The following is a 22,858-nucleotide window of genomic DNA, read 5'->3' as shown; positions in this document are numbered from 1 at the left end:
GCATATGAGGTGGCGGTCTCCGGCGCTGAGAGGGGCGCGCATGAGGCGCAGGTGGTGCGCGGCATCTTTAAAAGACGCTCGTTGCTCTTTTGTGAAGTTCGCTGAGGAACTAGCTTGCTCTAAAAGGATACGTCGCCGGATGGCGTAGCTCGCAGGATGGCTGAAGGTGGCGAAGACGGCCGGCTTCTTCGAGCGCTGTCCAAGCTTGCTAGATGCCCCTTGAACGGCGACGCGGCTTCTGCAGTTCAGAGATGCGAAGAGCTTCGCTGAATAGATGAAAATCAGGGTTCCAGCCTACGAACTTACGCTTATATGCATTCTAGCCTCGCCCATTTTGGCGGGCTTTGATACAGTGACGGCGCGGGCGCCTGTCATTGGACGCAAGTTCACTCAAGTTCGTCTATAGGCTGCAGCAGTTGCCGCAGAGCAACCTATGAGCTCGCTAGCTAGCCCGGTCAAGGTATGCAGTTGCTGCACTGCGTTGACAATGGATACAAAATTAAGGATAATTATTTGGCTTCAATATCTCAGAAAAGATGAATCTTTCCCGTAGCGTAAGCTAGCTTACGCAATACGAGAGAACCTCTCGTAAGAGAACTGTAATATCTACATATTTGTATTCATACAATTACATACACAAGTTAACTGTGCCTTTAAGCAGCTTGGAAAATTCCAGAAAATTATGTCAAGCCATTAGACAATTAGCTTCAGATAGGAGCTGAGAGGTAGACAAGTATCTATATCCACAGTAAAAACGAGTCCTATATCGTCATAACCTGAAAGGCTGCTCAGCAAGGAAGAAGCCACTGCTCCAAAACCACCATAAAAAGCCAGACTACAGTTTGCATTCATACGTTTTTGAAGGACATCCTATTACCTTCATTCATTATATTGTTTATATATTTGAAGTTAAATATGTTATATAATAAGGTGTATGAAGCACACATACTGTACACTTTAAAAAATATGACTGTGAATTGTAAAAGCCCTATAAGAGTTCATTAATCATAATAGCCCTAAAACAGACAACTGACCTTCATAATAGTAATTATTTTTTTGACACTTAATCATCAGATGAATTTCATGATTGTGACAACCCTACATGTTACTGATTATGTGAACATGATTACTTCCTGGCTTCAACAGAACCCGGGTCTCTAACGCTGCTGACGTAACGTGATTCCGGTTGCACCACAGGGGAAGGTAAACACACTGGAGTTGATGCAAACGTTTTTGATAGTACTGTATATGGCGCTTGTAAGTGAGTCAGCATAATATGGCTGAGTCTTGGATACCAGAACTCTCGGAAACAACATGCCGACTTCCTGTGTGATCATGTTGCAAGTGCATGAGTCGCTGGAATGGCCGTGAATTGTCTGTTGCTTCATTTTCTCTTTCAGGAGAAGTTTGCTGAGCAAGTTAGATCTTATGTTTTCAATATATTTCCTGTTGAAACAGGAAGTTGGGGTGGACCATATTGAAGGACGCGTCTTTTTGTTTATAGCCAATAGGCTTTATTAATATCACATATATAAGCCTAGATTTACTGCTTACTAATATGTTGTAGGTGGTATTTGGGGGAGGGGACATTCTCATTCTAGAGAGTGTTTGATTTGCCACAAATCTGTTTAGTGCAGCATGAGTTATCAATATTTTTGGTCCATTTTCCCAGAAGAGAAAGACTGTAAAAGTTAAATGTGTTTATTTGCTAAATGTGAATTTTGCCAACATTTAAGATTACACAAGCATATAGACAGCCTCAACTAACAGATATGGACCAAAAGCCACAAAACTTTAGATTTATTGGGATATTTAACTATGTACAATGGGACTCTACGTGCTTGAAGTGCAGTTGCGTGTGTTTGCGTATTTACATAAAGCATGTCTCTAGGTTTAATGTTGCATAGTCCTCTAATTATAGGTTCTTAATAACTTCCTCATAGATCATTGCCACAGATTCCATGTAAGCGCATGTACGTGAGCATGTTTTCTAGAAGAGTACATCAGCTCTTCTGTAAATATTTGCAGTGATGTACAGCACCCTGCGCACACAATACCTCCCACAAGCCTCTCTGCATGTGGCCCAAAGCGGCACGACCATCGCCCAAGTGCTTGCGATATCCGAATATCACACAATTTTATGAATTTTGTTGTTCCCCAAAGTTCTCCAGTTTAAAAAAAGAACCCTGGAGTGTTGTCTCACTTCAGTCCCCCGCTGTTTAAAGCCGGTTTGTTTGAAGGGCAGGTCGAAAGCACAAGCATCGCTCATTCTTAAAGGGTGAGGGGAAAAAAAGAGAAAAGCTCTTGTTTGGATTTGACGCTTGTGCATTGCCCAAAGTTCAGCTTTGCAGTTTGTGTTGGAGAAAGGATTTCCTGAACAAAGGAAGATGTGTTTGTCGAGGATCCTCGCACCACTAGCAATGTGTGTGTTTTAGCGCCGGGCGCTGAGGGGACATGCACAGCAATCAGGACGGATTTTGTAGCCCTTTAAATGTTGCTTTCGAAAAGTGTTTAATTTGATGAATGTTTAGGGATCTCATAGAAATACTTTTGAAATATGAATCCTTGGTGTTTACTCTCATTTCTCTACTTTCCTTTTATAAATGTTTCTTGGATAACATTCCACCAATATAGCATATATTGCGGTATTGTTTCTACTGTTAAAGAATATTAAATTAATATGAGATCTCCTTCAAACAGTGTAAGAAACTTATTTTTTGTTTCCTTTTTTGATGACTGTGGTGGCCAATACCAAGTTACTATTGTTTTCTTCTAGCGACAATAAGTATATTAACTGCCAGTCATCCGATGTGAATTTATTTAACCACAGATACTAGAGTGTCCAATGGCCAAATTATATAATAATGAGCTGATATAGAACTTAATTAAAGCAAATACGATAAGGTACACATTATTACTTTAAAAAGTAAAACACTTATTTGACACAATATTTCCTCAAAATCTGTATACAAAAATTTGAATGTGCAATATCCATTGGCAAAGCTGTCTGTAGATTTTGGAACTGACATAAGGCAGAATGCCCACTTCTGTTAATTTGGCCAATCAGCACTGTTATCGGCCAATGGTGATAAAATGGCCAGATACGGCCCAAACCATATATCAGTCTATCATACAGGGCTGTTGCTAGCTATAAGTGATATAAATGGCCACTTATGGCCCCCCCGAGTCACCAGGGGTCCCACTAAGTAGGATGTTTTTTCCCCTAAAAGCTGAAGACTCGGGCATCTATTATGGCTCAATCAGACAGGTATAGGGGGCCCCCTTGTGGCCCAAGAGGGAAGGGAAAATGTAATGATCTGGAGGCTTGGGGGTGGATGGGGGATTGTGGGGGAACTCCAAGTAGGATTTCTCTTAGGGCCCCCATTTGCTGAGAAAAGGCCTTGCTAGAATAAGTTGTAGCTGTGGCAGTTTTACAAACAAATCTGCTGGAAGAAATAAAATCTAGCATCTCTTTGAGCCACGATGTACACCTTATTGAATAGATAAAGATGTTAAATGCAAACCATTTCGTTAATTAACAATAATACTGAAAATAACTGCAAATATGGACTACATGTAGATATTGTAGTTCAAAAAGTGAAAGAACAGAGAAGAAATGGTGGATGAATAGATTTATATTTTACATGTATTACAACATCAGCAGGATATCCTCACATTTGATTGTATTGTACAGTGGCTCTAGATAATACGTCGAAACTTGCACAGCTTATGGTAGAAACGGCACAGAGGCGAGAAAGCGCAACACTTGGCCGGAATGCTTTTCATAAGATGGCTGACCTTGAGTTGACTCTATTCCTGAGCCCCACCTCTCCTGTTTGGCGTCTCTTCCATGAGTAATAACAGTCTCACGACTGGTGACGCCACCTTGCACTAGTTTCACAATCTCACCTGCCACAATAAGGCTTTGTATTCTTTAGGTTTCTGTGCCCAAGCTGAAATCCTTTTAGCCTCGTATGTCAAAAGGAATGCGGTTGAAGTTTTTTGTTTTTGATCAGTGCAAGAGCAAAGGTGGTCACTAATAAAATCATTATTTTTATCATGCTGCTTCTATACAAATTCTTTGAACACTTATGCAGGAAATTGCATAATAACACTAGGGTTTGTTTCTCTTTGTACATTTTCGAAAAGTGCATAAAAACCTTTAGGGTTCACTTTCAAATGTTCATATTTTAAAGGAGTTATTTTATTAATAAAATAAATATAAAATAATATCTATTTTGGATTAGTTTTTCGTTTTGTTGTAAATTTTTGTATGATATTTAGCATTCTATTAGACAAGGAATGCCTTAGTACAATTTACTTTATAAATGTAATATGTGAAATTAAATGAGTAAACATTAATATGTTGGGGGGACAGAAAAGTGACTGGATGGAACATTTTCAAACCACAAAAAGTAGCTGCTCTCCCTGTTTCAATGTTATGGCCTTTTGTCATTAGTTTTCAAGAGTAATTTATTTAACTTTTGTATAAGAAGTGGAAAAATAAACACAATTTTGTGTGACTGGGTAGATGTGTTATGCTTGACCAATCTTGTCAAACATGGAAAATACAAAAAAAACACACATTAGGAATGTTAAATTGGAGTAGACTCCTGACTGGAAATATTTTTAATACAAAAAGTTTTGGCCTATTAGTATTTTGAACAAATATACAATATGTAGGCTTGCAGAACACTTTATGGCAGATTTTTTGTGTTAAGTGCATGTTTTGGATGTAAATGTATGTCCTTTCTTGGAATTACTCTTTAACAAAAATGATTTCGTTATGAATTAAGACGTTTTAATTTTAACTCTGACATGGAACTGTTATAGTGTAACAGTGTTTGAAAATGAAGCCTTCCTTTCCTTGTGTTAAGACTGCATTAAGCTCATCTTTAAATAACTTCTCCCTCCCTAATGTAAGCCAATGCAAATCTCAGCTTAGTCCATATTTACACACCCAATTTTGAGGTTACATTCAGCAGATGAATTAACCAATCGCTGCAATATTCACTCTTGACATTGAATCACAATATTGATATAAATGTGCAGTTTGTTTAAGTGCTTGCAAATACAAACTTTTTACAATTTATCTTTGAGGACTAACTGTGGCCTTTGCTAGCAAATCAAGCTGCTATTTCGTGTATATTTACAAGCCTCTGCTGCAGGTGACATGGAACAAATCATTTCTAAGTATTTTGTGCATAATAAAAACCAAGTACATAGACTAAAGAGATGTTTTGGTGGATCACCATTGTTATATATGCTTGGAATCATGTAACTGTGTATTGCGAGTCCTTCGTCGACTAAGTGAGGAATAAAAAATATGTCAAAAAGGCTTTTGGTGGTAGTACAACAGCAGACTTGATACAAAATCAGCATTATGTGGACTAAATGGTTGATTTGCTCAGTCTTCTCTTTACAATAGCTTTAATACAAATTTTTATATATACACATTTTTATATTATATATAAAATACTATAAATTTAGAGTACTACAGTTTTGTATGTTGCAAAACAATATTGATTAAAATATTGATTCATTTATTGAAATAAATGGCAAAGAAGGCAGTGTCTGATATTGTCAAAGCAAATTTGTTGTATATATTTCAGAATAAGCACAGGAGTTGAGTGACATTGATTATTGATTAGATCATCTATGCAATGTTGATAATAAAGGGTTATCTATTAAAATGTTTAGCCAAAGTCTTGGTGGTTTGAATTGCAATTTATTTAAAATAGATTATGCAGTCACTGTCGATATTTTTGTGTTGCATGAAATGTTGATGGAAAGTTGAATCTATGTTAGACTGAATCAAATAATTCCTTCACAATCATAATTGTTAATTGACAATATCAAATACACAAAACTATGCAGGGGTTATCCCTGACATCTTGGGAGGCAGTAAGCCTGCATAATTTTTTTTTAAAAAGATATATATATATATATATATATATATATATATATATATATATATATATATTATAATTTATTTTTTATCAAAAGCAGGTATGCTTAAAGGCAGTTTTGTGGGGTGGGGAAGCAGTTTCTTCACTCACAGCTCACAGTTCTCCTGCACCCAAATTAGCTGGATCTGTTGAAATTGAGGCACTCATCCTAGAAGATCTGGATAGTCATTTCTCCTCCCCTGTTAATGCAGGAGGATCAGGGAATTGCGGCTTGATGGAAGCCACCAAAGATGGAACCATCAGGGAGATCTGAGATGCTATTGCATGCTCATTTCCCCGGGCTCAATTCAATTATCACTGTGCCTGCTCTGAGAATGAGCTTTACGCAGTCCTGCTTCACAGATTTCACTCTCCCTGCTATACGTCTCCATCATCTAAGAAACATAAGGCCTAGCTGGAGAATTTTCATGTAATGCCAGGAATTAGGCTGCATAGTTGGAGATCTTCACGATAGAGTGACATTGACAGGCATGGATGATTTTTCATGCTGATTAGTTAATCTTTTAACTTGCCAAAGAGAAATAGATTTTTTCACAAACCATTATACATTATATATCCCCAGTGAAATCAATATGTCTTGACAAAGTCAAAAAAAAAACATTATTAATCGTCGATTAGAGATGCATCTGAAATTCTGTGGTTTTGTTGCTAAAAGTAATTGTGTAATGTAACTGAACAGCTGACCTTTCCATGTTGTACAAAATCTTTGTTTGCTGAAGATACAACACAAGCTTTTTTTTTGCCTAATGTATTTATCTGTTATCATTTATCAGGATTGGTTAATCATCTCTTTGGCCCAATCAATATGTTTTAGGTAATAGGATAGTTCACCCAAAAATGAAAATTCTCTCATCAAGTCCATTTTTATTGTAAATCTCCAGTTTCACCTTTACATTCTTTTTCTTTTGTTTTTGGCGATTATTGGGCAGGGAAGAGAATTTGTTGTAAAAAAAGGACTTGAATATTGATCTGTTTCTCACCCACACCTTGTCATATCGCTTCAGAAGACATGGATTAAACCACTGGCATTGTATTTATTATTTTTAATGCTGCGTTTATGTTTTTTTTTGGCCTTCAAAGTTCTGGCCACCCATTCAATTGCATTGTGAGGACCAACAGAGTTGAGATATTCTTCTAAAAGTAAGTAAGTTACACACATCTGTGGTGGCATGAGGGTGAGTAAATAATTGAAGAATTGTAATTTTTGGGTGAACTATTCCTTTGAGTTCCTTCCACAAGTTGAGAATTTTTCCTGCATTTATTTATGTTTATTTTGACTTTTTGTAAGTTCAATGAAATATGAATTCAGGGTGTGCAAAGTTGATTTGTGCCACAAGATGGATACCCACTAAATATGATTTATTTTTGTAGCTGTGTGAATTACATTTAGGCTTATGCTTTGTTTTTGTGACAAAACAATCTTAGAATAAATGTCTATATTGTATATTATTGCAGCTTTGCAGACCTTTGTCATTCTAGCTGTCAGTTTGTCCAGATACTCATGTGGCATTTCACCCCACACTTCCTGTAGCACTTGCCATAGATGTGGCTGTCTTGTCGGCCACTTCTCACGCACCTTGCAGTCTAGCTGATCCCACAAAAGCTCAATGGAGTGAAGATCCATAACACTCTTTTCCAATTTTCTGTTGTCCTATGTCTGTGTTTCTTTGCCCACTCTAAACCATTTATTTTTCTGTTTAAAAAGTGTCTTTTTCTTTGCCATTCTTCCGATAAGGCTGCACCCCTGAGTCTTCTCTTAACTGTTGTACATGAAACTGGTGTTTAGCGGGTAGAATTCAATGAAGCTGTCAGCGGAGGACATGTGAGGTGTCTATTTATCAAACTAGAGACTCTGATGTACTTATCTTCTTGTTTAGTTGCACATCTGGTCTTCCACATCTCTTTCTGTCCTTGTTAGAGCCAGTTGTTCTTTGTCTTTGAAGACTTTAGTTACACCTTTGTATGAAATCTTCTGTTTTTGGGCAATTTCAAGCACTGTATAGCCTTCATTCATCAAAACAATGATTGACTGATGAGTTTCTAGAGAAAGCGATTTCTTTTTGCCACTTTTGACCTAATATTGACCTTAAGACATGTCAGTCTGTTGCATACTGTGGCAACTCAAAACCAGAGACAATGTTAAGCTTCATTTAATGAACCAAATAGCTTTCAGCTGTGTTTAATATTATGGCTTAAGTGATTTTCTTGTACCAAATTAGCAATTTAGCATGATTACTCAAGGATAAGTTGTTGGAGTGAAAAGTACAAATTTCCTCTCAAAACAGCAAAATCTTTACATTATTCCAAACTTTTGGCCACCTGTGTGTGTGTGTGTGTGTGTGTGTGTGTGTGTGTGTGTGTGTGTGTGTGTATATATACACAGTTGAAGTCAGACATTTACATACACTTAAGTTGAAGTCATTAAAACTCATTTTTTAACCACTCCACAGATTGCATATTAGCAAACTATAGATTTGGCAAGTCATTTAGGACATCTACTTTGTGCATGACACGAGCAATGTTTCCAACATTTGTTTACAGACAGATTGTTTAACTTTTAATTGACTATCTCACAATTCCAGTGGGTGAGAAGTTTACATACACATACAAGGCACAACTGTGCCTTTAAGGAAAATTCCAGAAAATTATGTCAAGCCTTTAGCCAATTATTTTCTAATAGGGGATGTACTGAATTGGAGGTGTACCTGTGGATGTATTTTAAGGCCTACCATCAAACTCAGTGCCTCTTTGCTTGACATTAGGAAAAAAAAAAAAAAAGGGCCAAGACCTCAGAAAAAAAAACTGTTGACCTCCACAATTCTGGTTCATCTTTGGGAGAAATTTGCAAATGCCTGAAGGTGCCATGTTCATCTGTACAATCAATAGTATGCAAGTATAAACACCATGGGACCACACAGCCTTCATACCACTCAGGAAGGAGATGTATTCTGTCTCCTCGAGATGAACGTATTTTGGTGTGAAAAGTGTGAGTCAATCCCAGAACAACAGCAAAGGAAATTGTGAAGATGCTGGAGGAAACAGGTATACAAGTATCTATATCCACAGTAAAACGAGTCCTATATCAGCATAGCCTTGATGGCTGCTAAGCAAGGAAGAAGCCATTGCTCCAAAACCGCAATAAAAAAGCCAGACTACAGTTTGCAAGTGCACATGGGGAAAATAAGTTTCCTCTGGTCTGATAAAAAAATTTTTTGTTACTTTTTGGCCATAATGACCATCGTTGTGTTTGGAGGAAAAAGGATGAGGCTTTCAAGCTGAAGAACACCATCCCAACTGTGAAGCATGGGGGTGGCAGCATCATGTTGTGGGGGTGCTTTGCTGAAGGAGGGACTGGTGCACTTCACAAATAGATGGCATCATTAGGAAGGAAAATTATGTGGATATATTGAAGCAACATCTCAAAACATCAGCCAGGAAGTTAAAGCTCGGTTGCAAATGTGACTTCCAAATGGACAATGACCCAAAGCATACCTCAATTTGTGGTAAAATGGCTTAAGGACAACAAAGTCAAGGTATTGGAGTGGCCATCACAAAGCCCTGACCTCAATCTGAATATTTGTGTGCAAAACTGAAAAATTTGTGCAAGGAAGGAGGCCTATAAACCTGACTCAGTTACACCAGTTCTGTCTGGAGAAATGGGCCAAAATTCCAGCAACTTATTGTGAGAATCTTGTGGAAAACCACCCAAAACTTTTGACCCAAGTTAAACAATTCAAAGGCAATGCTGCCAAATACTAACAAATTGTATGTAAACTTCTGACCCACTGGGAATGTGATGAAAGAAATAAAAGCTGAAATATATAATTCTCTCTACTATTACTCTGACATTTCACATACTTTAGATAGAGGTCCTAACTGACCTACGACAGTGAATGTTTTCTACGATTTAATGTCAGGAATTGTGAAAAACTGAGTTTAAATATGACTGTATGTGTAATATTTTTATGAAAATCATATTTTACCCCATTCACATTCATTCAGTTACCATACATTTTAGTCTTGCTGCAACAATTTTGACTAACAGACATGAACCATTGGAAAATGGAAACCAAATAACAGCCCACCAGTGTGAATTAATCATCACACAGGGCATGTAACTGACTGACAAAACTGTTTCTGTTGTTAATATCTGTCACTGAGTTAATAAAATCTTTTGATCCAAGAAAAGTCAAGACCTTTCAAAGCTTCACGACAGCCCATGACAATCAAATTACATAGCAGGGTGCTCCCAAGCGCTTGTGTACACCTCCCATATAAAAGAGCCTGTTTATCCATATCAAACCAGTTCATGTCTGCTGTTTGGTTTCGAGGCACAAGCATGCTGTACAATTAAACCTGCGTTAAGACTCTCCACATTAATGTCCGTATCAAAATTCAAAAAGAATTGGTAAGCTGAGGATCCTGAGCTCGTAGATTCACAGGGATTTTGCATGAAGCCCGTTTAATCAGGATAACACTGTTATTAATATTAATAAAGTCAGCTGTAATACAAATGACAGGCGGAAGAATCTGGAAACTTTTTTGCTGAGAAATTGCATTAAATGCAGCTTATAAAATAATGAAATTTAGTTTATAATGGAGGCAAACGCCAAACCCCCCTCATCGAGTGATTGAAATTAGGCTTAGACATTTCTTTTTGAAGAATTCCAGCTCTGACAGACATCAAAGGCATTTTCAATGAATGCAACGCATGAATGGTCATTTAAAAGGATTTAAAGACATTACACTGCAATAATTGTACATGAATAATAAGTAGCCCACCGAGGCAATTAGCCTAAAGTCTACAAGACGGGAAAATGAAGATCATTGAGCGACAGCAAAGGACAAATTGAAATGAGAAAAGTTTGAAGGAAGGATAAAAGGGTTTTAAGTGCCAAATGCTGTTTTGTTAGACTTGAGCTCTCTTTTACATTTGATGCCAGTTTATAACCCATTAATGTTTCTTTATTTACTCAAGTTTTATCCCTGTGAAAGAATTTTCATTATCTCAAGGAAATAAAATCCATCCTCTTTCATATCTTATGAACATTTCTAGCAAGTTTAATAACCACCTTCCTTAATTTCAAAATCAGCAATGACTCCAATTGCCAATGTCAAATGGTCACATTAAGATTTTGAAATGTTTTCTGTATATTTATATTGATAAATGTTTTATCTTTATGGTTATTTTTATTCTACATAACTAACCCCAAGTTACTTAAAGGAGGTTAAGCACAATCGACAGCATTATTTTGACTCGTCCCTTTAAAAAAAGAAAGCAAAAATCTGGGTTACAATGTGGCACTTACAATGGAAGTGAATGGGGGCCAGTTTTAAACATTAAAATTCAAACTTTTTCAAAAGTATAGCCACAAGACATAAACAACGTGTGATAATATGATTTTAGTGTGATAAAATCACTTACTAACATTTACGATTTTAAGTTTTAGCCAATTTGAATGTCAACAAACCCGAAAGTTATACAGCTTTACAGCTCAAATATTACATGTGATTTAACAGAAGAATTAATGAAAGTGCTTTTATAAAATTATAAACTTCATATTTCTGCCTTTATACGCTCCAAAAAGTTGCCCTATTCATGTCCTGTGTGATCATGTTGCACTTAAACTCTGACTTTTGCTTCTTTTTAAAGAAAGGAGGGAAAAAGAGTCCAAATTAATTTTTGTGGTAATCAACATCGTGCCGTCTATAGAGTTCATTGAACCCGGAATATTCCATTTAAAGAGATAGTTGACCCAAAAACTAAAATTCTGTCATTATTTACTCACCCTCATGTTGTTTCAAACCTATATTACTTTCTTTTTTTTCTGTTGAACACAAAAAGAGATGTTAGGCAGCATGCTAGCACCAGTCACTATTCACTTTCATTGTAAGCCAGTTTATGCACAATGACTGTTTATTGGCTTTATTATAGCATGTACTCTACAAGCCCAGCCGTGAATATAGTTTCAGCAATGCTCTGTGAGCATCAAGGCTAATAGCTCATTAATCCATCACGAAACTCCTGCCGATTATGTAGAAAATGTAGATGTGACGCTAATTCACCATCTGGAGCGCTTGCCGAAAAAAACCAGACCTCCCATTGGTCTGCACAATTCAAACTTTCATTAAACCCCAGTGAGCGCTACTCTGTTTTTCAATGTCGGATTATTGGATAGTATCAGTTTCATTAAGTTTCTTGGTGCCGATTCTCTCAGGAAACAGTGTCAGTCAATGAATGTGTCCCAAATTTATTTGGGAAAGCGCTCTTGTTTTTTTTCACAGAACTGTTTAATGTGTCTTGCCGAAAATTACGCTAACATCTAAAGGTCAGGTTTGTGTGCTTTGCATTGTTTTTTATTTCTTTTCTGTCTCTTCCAAAGCTGCTTTCTCTTGTTAGTGTTAAAGGATTACCAGGCGTCTTAGCCGTACCTACTATCTTAAAACTCTTTCTTCATCCTGGTCCTCCTCTCTTTCTCTGTGAAAGTGCAGTATGCGGGGCCAGCTCCCGCTCTGAGTCTATCACTGAGATTAATGGAACCCTGTGGTGTTTGGCACAAAAAGCCAGTTGTCCGTTCACGCCTCACTGTGTCTGAGCTGAATAGCGTGTGAGTGGTGTGTGAGGTGTGTGTGCTGGCTTACAGCGTGGGGATAACGTTCCACTGGCGTCACCCCCACCCGCCTAGCGCACAACCTCCCAAGAGCACTCGCTCTCGCGCTCTCTTTTTCTCGCACTTTTATATCATTTCTTCTTACCTCTATGTCTTTCTGCTGCAAATTTCTCCCATGCTGTCTGTTGTCTTCCCTAGACCTGTGGTTCTCAACTGGTTTTGCTTCAGGACCCAAATTTTACCTTGGGACATCAAGTTGCGACCCAACACAGTATCAAAATTATTTGTCTTGCAAAAGTAAACAAAGATGCTCTAAAAACAAAATATGGAAATGTATTAATATTTCTATTAAGTACATTGGCCCAGTGATATGCAAATTTCATGTTTGGATTGTAAATGGCTCTTGATGGTTTTGATGCACTAAACACATTGTAGTCATCAAAAAACACATGCATTGCACATGCATGCTGTATTTAATGTAATGTATTCTGGGCCATATTTAATTTTACATTGCGTAGTTTTGCTCATGGTTTTGGTCCATGTTGGCATCTACCTAATTTGGCAAGCTTCTACCAAATGACAGATGCAAAAAATCCATTAAGTTTGATCGGATGCATCCTTTCTGCTTTCTTTTAGAAGTTGATAAGCCTATTTACATATAGTTTGCTATCTTATCTTTGGATGATTACAAAATGATTTTTTTCATTTTGTATTGTTTCCCCCCGATCCTACACAGACATGAAACACATTTTTGATTCACGTGCAACCAGTTAAGAAGCACTGCCTTAGTACATTATATTGTGTTTTGAATACCTTTTGTGTCCTTTTCCAAGAAATGGGTCCTAAAGTTGCTTTTTCATTTACGTATAGAATATTTTATAATGTGAGCAGTTCAGTGCAGAAAAGTGAAAATGTACACGCACTGTTTCGTTCCATTATTTCTAAGAGCTCTCCAAGCCAAGATTCAGGCTTTTCACGGTCATGGAAATCCTGGACAAGTAAAAAAAATAAAAATAATTAAATGGAAATTTGTAGTGAAAATAAATTTTTCTAGTTATCTTTCTAGCAGTTTGTGAGTGAAGTCTCTATACAATAACAAAAAATACAAAAATCCTAATTATCCCAAACTACTCATGGAAAAGTTATGGTAATGCATTTGTCTTAAAGGTTATGGAAAACCTGGAAATATCAATATTTGGGATTTTCATAATTGTGTATTCCAGGCCTAGAAGAGTCTTTAAAATTTCTATAGTGAGTATAATTTATTTTTAGTTAACCTCAAAAATATTTAATTGGCTAGTTATTGTTCTTGTGTAGATCTTGTGTACAGAGAAACTGATTTGTGAGTCAATTCTGTTCAATGAATTGGTCAAACCGGTTCACAGACCTTCTGAATGATTCACTAGTGAATCGATCTAAATCAAATTGAAAAAAAAAATCCTTATCAACTAATCTCAAATGACTGGAAAGATAATGGAAATTGTCAAAATAGTGTGGGAACCCTGACAAGGAGTCACAGCTTTTCAATTCTTTATAACTTTTCAAGAACTATTAAGGTTTTCCTAAACTAATAGAACATACAAATTGCTTCCCCAATAAATAACCAAACAGCAACCATTCAATAACTTTAAGGGAAAGTTCTGTTCTCATTGTGTGATGCCTGACTGTTTCTTGAAGTTGTTCTGCATTCATTTAGATCGTAAATGTGGCACCACAAGCAGCTACAGTACATAGAACTCATGCATTTTAAACGTTATCAGCATGGGTCTCTGAAAATCATGTGTGATGTCTTGAAGATCTTATGGTCTCAGTAGCTCCACCACTAGAGGGTAGCTCTTCACCACGGCTCCATGAATATCAGCAAGCAACAGGCTCTACCATCTGAATGTCAGCATTCCTCCTAATTGCTTCTTGTCTGTTTGTTGCTCGCTTATGAATAGCTTCCGTTCACTGAACTAAATTATCCACCATTATTTAATTACACCTGAGTAGATGATGCTTTAATTGGCGGTTCCTGACTAGGATCTGATATGGCTTGAGCTGTATTAAATGGCTGTTTACTTTTCTGATAGCTAAAGGCATTAAAACGATTGCATGGTGGGATTACACTTTGCTAATTGCCAGCATTGATTAGTCCTCCATAAAATGCGAGGTAAAGCACTGGTACACAGTGGACGAGATAAAGGCAAAGTCTTAAATCATAATTTCACACGGCAAATTAAAGCCACCTGCCTTGTTTTGCCACCTATACTCCAGAGGTTATTAAAGATTGCTTTCCACCAAGCACTCTGAAATCATATTGACAGGCTGTAATTAATACTAACCTTTCTAAGTCTAATGGAAAAGGAGCACGCTACTGAGTCTGTGATGAGAAGCATTTTTTTTTTCCGCAGTGAAATTAATCATATCCCTTCTATATATTTCCAGCTAATCCTAAAGTCAATGAAGAACTGAAACAAAGGCTGCCATCCCCTGTAAAGCACCATTGTTCAGAGACCACACCACAACTTGGGTAAAGATGCCTTCCATGGCTCATTTTACAGTGTTTGTCGATGGCTTTCTCCCACGTTACAATTAAGGATGATTTTTTAATATGTGCGAAATGTTTATCAGTGTACGTTGCAGGCAATGATTACTCGCCATAATGACATCTTTGCAGAGATATGTTTTCTAAATCCAAAATGGTGTTACAATGTTTAATAATCAGCTGCTAGTATAGTTTGTTCATATTTAGTGGAATGCAAATATAAATTGGATACATGCGCAATTTTTGTTTAACGCGCCATAAACCATTCTATGTTAATTATTTGATGCAATTCAAAACTGAAACAGCTTGATGTACAATTTGTATTTTAAGTCCAATTTTGGTTGCATTTTCACATTTACAATATCATTTTGGTAGTAGTAGTCTTTATTATAAGCCCAAGGTGCAATTTGGGTGCAGCTACTACAACTACTACTACCAGGAAAGCAATGTATGTTTATACGAATGTAGTATATATGAATTTGCTTTTGACGCTACTGTTCCTGCTTTTTTATTTTCGTAGAAGTATACAACTTAAGAGTATATACTGAAACCTGTGTTCTTTAAAACCAAATTAGCTTATATTATAGGTTTTACATTTGTTGTTTACATTAGTTACAAGTGCAATTTTCATGCAGAGAATGCACATTTAACATGCCCCAAACCATTCTGCATTAATTCTATAAAACAATCTAAAACTGAATTAGCTTGGTGTGCAACATAAACTTGTATTTAAGTTAGTATGTTCACATCTAGGACATAGCAAATCTTTCTATGCATGTATTTACTGTAGTCTTATTTACTTATAACATTACAATTGCTGCTTTTGCTATTTACGAAGTATACAAATTGTGTACTGATTACCGAATTTGTTCAATTTACGTTTTTTCAATTGGTTACAAGCGCAGTTTTTATTCCAAGAATCCAAGTTTTCCGTCTTATTTTTTATGCGTTAATTCTTTTAAACCAATCAAAATGGAATTAGCTTAGTATTTGATTTAAAGTTATATTTATACAATGTTTTGTTGAAAGCAAAATGTACATATTTAAAAAAAATATATCTTTTAATTTATTTACTGTTGACACTTATATTGATGTGTTTGTTTTTCGTACAAGTGTACATCTTGTAAATAGAGTTTACACTGTCCTCTTTCGGTCAGAACGCTTAAAGGTCTTTGATATTTGCTTTATGTTTTACCTTTACTCAGCACTTTGAAAAAACACAACGACCATCAAAGCAGTGTCATTGATGTACAGTTTGTCAATATCCTGTAGCTTATGTATCTTCACCTGCCTGTGTCGGAAATCGCATAATTTTTGTTGCACTGCTGTTAGATATCGAAGGGGATGTTGCGTAAACCCCATACCAAAAAATTGTTGATTTTGTTATTTTGTTTTAAATGGATATTTTCTTTCGTCAGATCCTCTGAACGAGAATCTACAGCTGTATCCCAATGTCAGAGTTTGTCAAAAGCCCTGGAGGAAAAACTCATACAAGGTAATAAATAATACATTTGATTTTTGTGTTATAATGACAATCCAATCACAACAAATCACAAGTTAATATGTGTCGTTTCACAGTCATCATAACATTCTAGTTGTATCTTTTTTAACATCAATATCTACTCTAATTTGTTTGCTATTTAAACACATGTACCGGTAGATATTGGTGTTATAAATTCCATTTCCTTATGTTCTTTTACCAGAATTTGACTGTATTTACATTTAAACCTGGTCTTCACAGCCTACCCATTGTCTATATACTGTCCGATGTGATTCCTTAAAAATGTATTTACATGTGTAAAATGCCTTTCACCATAACACCAGTCTCCTACGTAATAACTACTTAGGCCATAACACTACGGAAGAGCCACTATTTAGATAGATAGAATGGTTGGAATAACAATGAGAGATAAACAGACTATTTACCGACCCTTCACCAGACGCTCCTGATATGCAAATTTATTCTGCCGCTCTGCTCAAATATACATTTGGGCTGTTGGTGAAACACTTCAATCTTTTTGCAGCCAGTTAATCAGCTTGTGTTTGAATCATTAGTGACTGACATTAGTTAAAATGACACAAGAATGTTATGGTGGTTGTGCTTGGTAAAGCAGGGCTCAATAGAGGAAAATAGCCACACAAGAAATGCCGCTTCACATCTGTTTGTTTTGTTTTTGCCCTATTTAATGCGTAAAATGTCATGGCTCCGCTTTCGGCATTGTGTGAGAATGGATTGAAAATTGCTGAATTTTAATAGAATTTGAATTGAATTAAAAGGGAATGTAATTAAAGGGAATTCAACTGCTGAAATATGTAATAATTACATTTTCGTTAACATTTTACAATAATGTTGTTAACTACATTACCTAATATGAATAAACAATGAACAATAGTATATTCAGAAATTAATATTAAGCAAAATTAAGAACTGTTCTACAACATTATTGATCATTATTAGTTTATGAGATCTAATGCATTAATGTTAATGAATAGAAACTTATTGTAAAGTGTTACTATTAACCAATTAACTGATTAATAAATTGTGTAAAAAATATTGTTAGTTCATGATTGTACTACTTTTACCAATGTCAACAAATAGAGATGTGTGTAAAATGTGACCCGTTTTTTATATATATAAATGAACTATAAACATGTTGTAAAAAAATTTCAGAAAAGTAGATGATTATTAATCCAGTTTTGAAATGCCACCTAATTTAAAAAATGTTGTTCTTTATTATATCTATAAAGGAAAATATTCTTTCATTATTTTATAGTCTTCAAAATGTAGTCAAACAACATGAAGCAGTTGAAAACCTTAAACAGAACATTGAATAAGTTATTTGTGCCCAATTTGTAGTTGTTTACTAATAAAATCCCTTTGCATTACTTTGTACTAAATTGTAAATCAAAGAAATTCAACATTCTCATGCCAGTTCAACAACATCCAGTGGGGCGTGGCCAATTCTATTCAAATTCCAATTCATGAGCTGAAAGGGAGCTGGAATTAAAGTCTGAATTTCTACCAACCCTTGTGCTCATAAGAGTTGTGCTTGGGATCAAAACGAGAGTCCCTTTTCACTCTGCTCCCATCGGAAAAGGGCCTTTACTTTGCACACTTAGATTAAACGTCCTGCTCGCCCCATTTGTGAGGGAAATGCTGCTTCAAACACATTCTCAGGGGTAGTTTGTGAGAGACACCCAGAGAGGAAGATGAAATTAAAGAAGTAACCCAGGTTAGGGAACAATGTATCCAAAAGTCGCATATTTGCAGTGTGACAAAGGCCTCCTATAAGTGTGTTTGGCGTTATTATTCATGGTTTGAATTTGTTGTTTGCACTCGCGAGTCTAACGGGGAATACTAATAACTGTCTCCAGTGATCCTTAGAGCCAAGCCCTAGCAACAAAGCCATCAGGCAGACCTCCCTGATGACGACTTCAAAACCTGACCTTTCACTAAATAATTGTGGCTTCTAAGCTGGAGCTTTTTGGACATTGTGGTCAGAAGCCTGCGACGGGAGCATCACATTTATTAACAGAATGATTCCACGCTTTTTTTATGCTTTTGATGCTGGCATTGGTAATTTTGCTTGTCCGTGTTTGAGTTTTGCCCACAATTTGAATTGCATTGATGTTGAGCTGATTTATGTATAGTTTATTATCACAACACCACCTGACCACTTTTTTGTAGAGCACTTGACCCTGTGTTGAATTTGCTTGCAGACGTTAAAGGTGAAGTGAGTAATTTTTTGGATGTTAAAATACTTCTCCAATCCTGGCTTAAGATGAAGAGAAAACTATAAGTTAGCCATTAGTATGTTGGTTTCCCTGAAAAGTGCAAACACTGACTGCGTTCTGTTCGTTTGAGTATCACGACCAGCTTGACACAGCAACATTGGCTAAGTTTACATGCACCCCCATAATGTGATTACAATGTGATTAAGGCAATACTGCAATTAAACTGTTGCTCATGTAAACAGAATATTGCGATTTTGATATTGCGATTATGCTAATAATCAGAGTAATGATAATCGAAGGAAAATATGTGTGCTGCAGTCGGATGTTTTCCAGCAGTGGTGCTCCCCAACTGCAGCAGCTACAGCCCCATGGCAAAAGAAAACATGTTTTCCAGAGTAGTAAATGTCCATTTGCAGTCAAATTTGAATGTTTGTTCTTTTAATAAATCCTTCAAAAAGACTCCCAAACTGACTGAGTAACATTTCTTATATATTTAAAGATGCATATTTTCAACAAGATGTTTTTTGTAATATTATTTTATACAAAAAGCATTAAAACATCACATTTCTCTCTAATAATCAGAGTATTGGCAAGTAGCATGTAAACTGGATTGATGAGGTTTTCCCAAATCATGTAAACATCTTAATCTTAATAGCAATAATCAGAGTATTGGTGTTCATGTAAACGTAGCCATTGGCTCAACCAATGGCATGAATTTGGATTGGGGTAAAAATCATTTTTTACCCCATAAGACCGCACATAATGTATGTACATTTACATTTACTTTTATGCATTTGGCAGACGCTTTTATCCAAAGCGACTTACAGTGCACTTATTACAGGGACAATCCCCCCGGAACAACCTGGAGTTAAGTGCCTTGATCAAGGACACAATGGTTGTGGCCGTGGGGTTCGAACCAACGACCTTCTGATTAACAGCCCTGTGCTTTAGCCACTACTCCACCACCACTGTACAGCGGGACCACGCTTTGGACATGCGTTGTAAAGCGTTCGCGTTTGCGTACTTGCGTGAAGTATGTTTGGGCCCTAAATACGCTCTCAAGCTTTACAAGATTAGTTCAACGAAAATGGAAAATTCTGTCATCGTTTGCAAATGTCTTTCTAAAACCTCTTTAACTTACTTTCTTCTATGAATCACACAAGTGATATTCTGCAGAATGAAAGCTTCAGTCACCATCAGTGTTTGGAGTAGTCTAATTCATTTCTACATTTAGGTTGAATTACTTATTTTAATCAAACTTTTTTTTATTTAATTACTTTTTTATTACAAAAAGTAGTGTAAGACATATTTCAAATTCTTAAAATCAGATTGCAGTTACTGACTTTCAATTAAGTTGATTACTTTGAATTACACTTATAAAATAATATATATAAAATAAATGTAAAACTTGAATTGCATTTTATATATACATCTGTTTGTGTTTTGTTACAGCTGTAGGGTGTGCACCTCCTAACAAGTCAATGCACAAGGAGTAAATATAGACATTATTTTGAAAATCGATGAGCAGAAAAACACATTTTTTGTTCTGTGAAAAGTATTTTAAAAAGTAACTTAAAAGAAATGATTAATGTGATTACTTTGTCAATCTACTAATCAGTAAAGTAAGTAATCTGATTACAATTTCAGAGTAGTAATTAGTCATTTGTAGTGAAATACTTTTTTTAGTAACCTACCCAGTACTGGTCACCATTCACTTTTATTGTATGAAAAACAACACAGCAACATGGACTTAACCATGAGCGTGAGTTTGGAGGTGGGGCTATCTGTTTTTATCCGACCAATGGAAGATGGAGAAGTGTACAGGAAACCTGTTTAAAGACATTATTGAAATCATTATTTTTGTAATTTTGTTTGGTGACACTTATTGCAGCAATTACACACCTTTAAAGAAATGTTTGCACCCTTAGCTTTCGACATTACAGTTTCTGCATTTGTGTTATCGTACAAGTCCTCTCTCGTGCCATTGAGTCATCGTTTTTGGCATCACGACTGCACTCGTTGAAAATGTCTCTGATATAAGGATTGTCACCCTCTGGGTTTTAATCACAGACCAGTCATGGTACATCCAGCTTTCCCTCAGGAAAAAAAGCACGTCCTCAGTAAAGCTGCCAGAGAGGCAGAGCTCTGTGTTTGTCTCCTCGCCTGCGTCTCTGGCCCTGAGTGCTACAGAAACATTGACAGAAGACCTCGTTTCCCACTCCTGCCAGTCACTCGACATGGCTCGCCACATTCCCTCATAAAAGACGGCCAGACCCAGTTTCCTTTTCAGAGAGCTGACGCAAGCCAACCAACAGAGCTGCTTTTCAAAGTGTCTCACACTAGAAGAATGGAAGTCTGATACATTATGGTTGTAATGTCTTTCTTGTTTTGTTTTCTTTTTCATTTAGCCACCAAGTCTGTGGCTGAAAGAATGAAACTTGTAAAAAGTGAAGATAGCTAGGAATTTATTCTTACAGTCTTAAAAAAAAAAAAAAAAAGTTTAAAAATGTTTTACCGACATGTATGCTTCCATGAATAACATTTAACATCCATGGAACCTTCTCATTGCACAAAAGGTTCTTTAGACTAAAAAATGGTTCACTGAAAGTTTCTTTGGGGTTCTAAGTGTTTCTTCTTTGACACCCCTTTTGGAACCTTTATTAGCCCTTTTACATAATTGTGGTTCTTTCTTACACTTCCCTGTTTTTCAGTGTTAGGGAGGAACAATTTACTCTAAAAGTAGTGATGCTGCTAACTTATAGGGATAGTTCACCCAAAAATTTTAATTCTCCCATCATTTACTCTTGGCGATCAGACCTTTTGTATTTCCAAAAATCACAAAAAGGAAACATAAAATGTATCCATATGAATCCAGTGGTTAAATCCATATCATTAGAAGTGTGTATCTTCAGAATAACAGGTGTGGGTGTGAAACAGGTCAATATTTAAGTCCAGTTTAACTCTAAATCTCCACTTTCTTCATTCTGCATAATATCTCTTTTGTGTTCTTCATCTTGTTTTAATTTAGCAAGTTATGGCACATTTTAATGAACAGGTTCCCAAAAAAATTATTAAATGATTAATGTGAATAATCGCTTGGTTTAGTACTATGGAAGCTGTTTTAGTACAAATGTAGTATGTTTGATGCTGTTACCCTAGTTTTTTGTTAGTAGTTAGTTGTTGAAGTGTAGCTAACACCTTTATCAAATGTCTAGCTTGACTGTAGGTAACTACAATACTACAGTTTCTAAGTTGCTTCACCAACACAGCTGTTTTTTTTCTGCACAGTACCTAAGAGTCCCAGGCTCGGAGAAGGTTTGATGGTTAGACCCCCTCCACCCCCGCCTGCACCAGGCCAAGCTCTTGCTGAAGTGAGAACAATGGAGGAGGAGAGACAGCCCCTACAGAGACCCTCAGCACAGCAAGAACAGGATAGAAAAGAGACGGACAGCAGTCCTATCCATACACCTCACATCATCAGGGCAGCTTCTGCTACTCTCAGGTCTGAAGAGGAGAGAATCTTAGCTAACGTTCACCCAAAATGCAGTTTTTAATAATTGTTTTATGTAAACATGTGTTAGGCATGACCATTGTGCAACATCTTACTAGTTTTTTCAGCGTCTCGTCACATTGATTCAGATTAAAAAAAACTTCTTTTTTTAACTTTTTAAAAGACATGCATCTAGCGCATGTTGACAGAAATTGTTTTGAAAGTGCTCTGTGTGAACGGCCCTTAGCTGTCACATTCACACAAACAGACACCTGTGCACATGACCAAACTCAGTCACTTTAGGGTAATCTTAGCTTTTGAGCTTAGAATGTGACTAATGTTTGTACATGTTTTCCGCTTTAACATTTGTTTCTTTTCGAGTTATTTCCCTATTTACATTTCTTGATGGTGTTTTCTTTGCATCGGTTGAATACTATGGAGTATTTATTGTAAACTGCCATTTTTAAAAAGATAATTGTAAATTAAGTAAAAGGAATAGAAACAGTTTGCAGTTCCATCGAGAGCG

At 36.4% G+C, this 22,858-nt stretch overlaps 1 protein-coding gene across 2 annotated transcripts in view; it reads left to right on the top strand.

The window, feature by feature from the left end:
* The window catches only part of LOC127662651 (mirror-image polydactyly gene 1 protein-like), a 113,341-nt gene that overhangs the window by 27,015 nt on the left and 63,468 nt on the right, over positions 1-22,858 (top strand). Inside the window, exons 3-5 of one of the 2 annotated variants that reach the window (XM_052153935.1) lie at positions 15,008-15,092; positions 16,526-16,602; positions 22,131-22,344. In XM_052153935.1, coding sequence (XP_052009895.1) covers positions 15,008-15,092; positions 16,526-16,602; positions 22,131-22,344 — 376 coding nt within the window. The remainder of the gene's footprint in view (positions 1-15,007; positions 15,093-16,525; positions 16,603-22,130; positions 22,345-22,858) is intronic. The other variant, XM_052153936.1, reaches the window with a different exon arrangement.

This window comes from Xyrauchen texanus, chromosome 22, assembly GCF_025860055.1.
Source record: "Xyrauchen texanus isolate HMW12.3.18 chromosome 22, RBS_HiC_50CHRs, whole genome shotgun sequence".
NCBI classification, from domain to species: domain Eukaryota; kingdom Metazoa; phylum Chordata; class Actinopteri; order Cypriniformes; family Catostomidae; genus Xyrauchen; species Xyrauchen texanus.
Note: the sequence above shows the minus strand (reverse complement) of the source record. Positions and strands in the feature narration are given on the sequence as shown.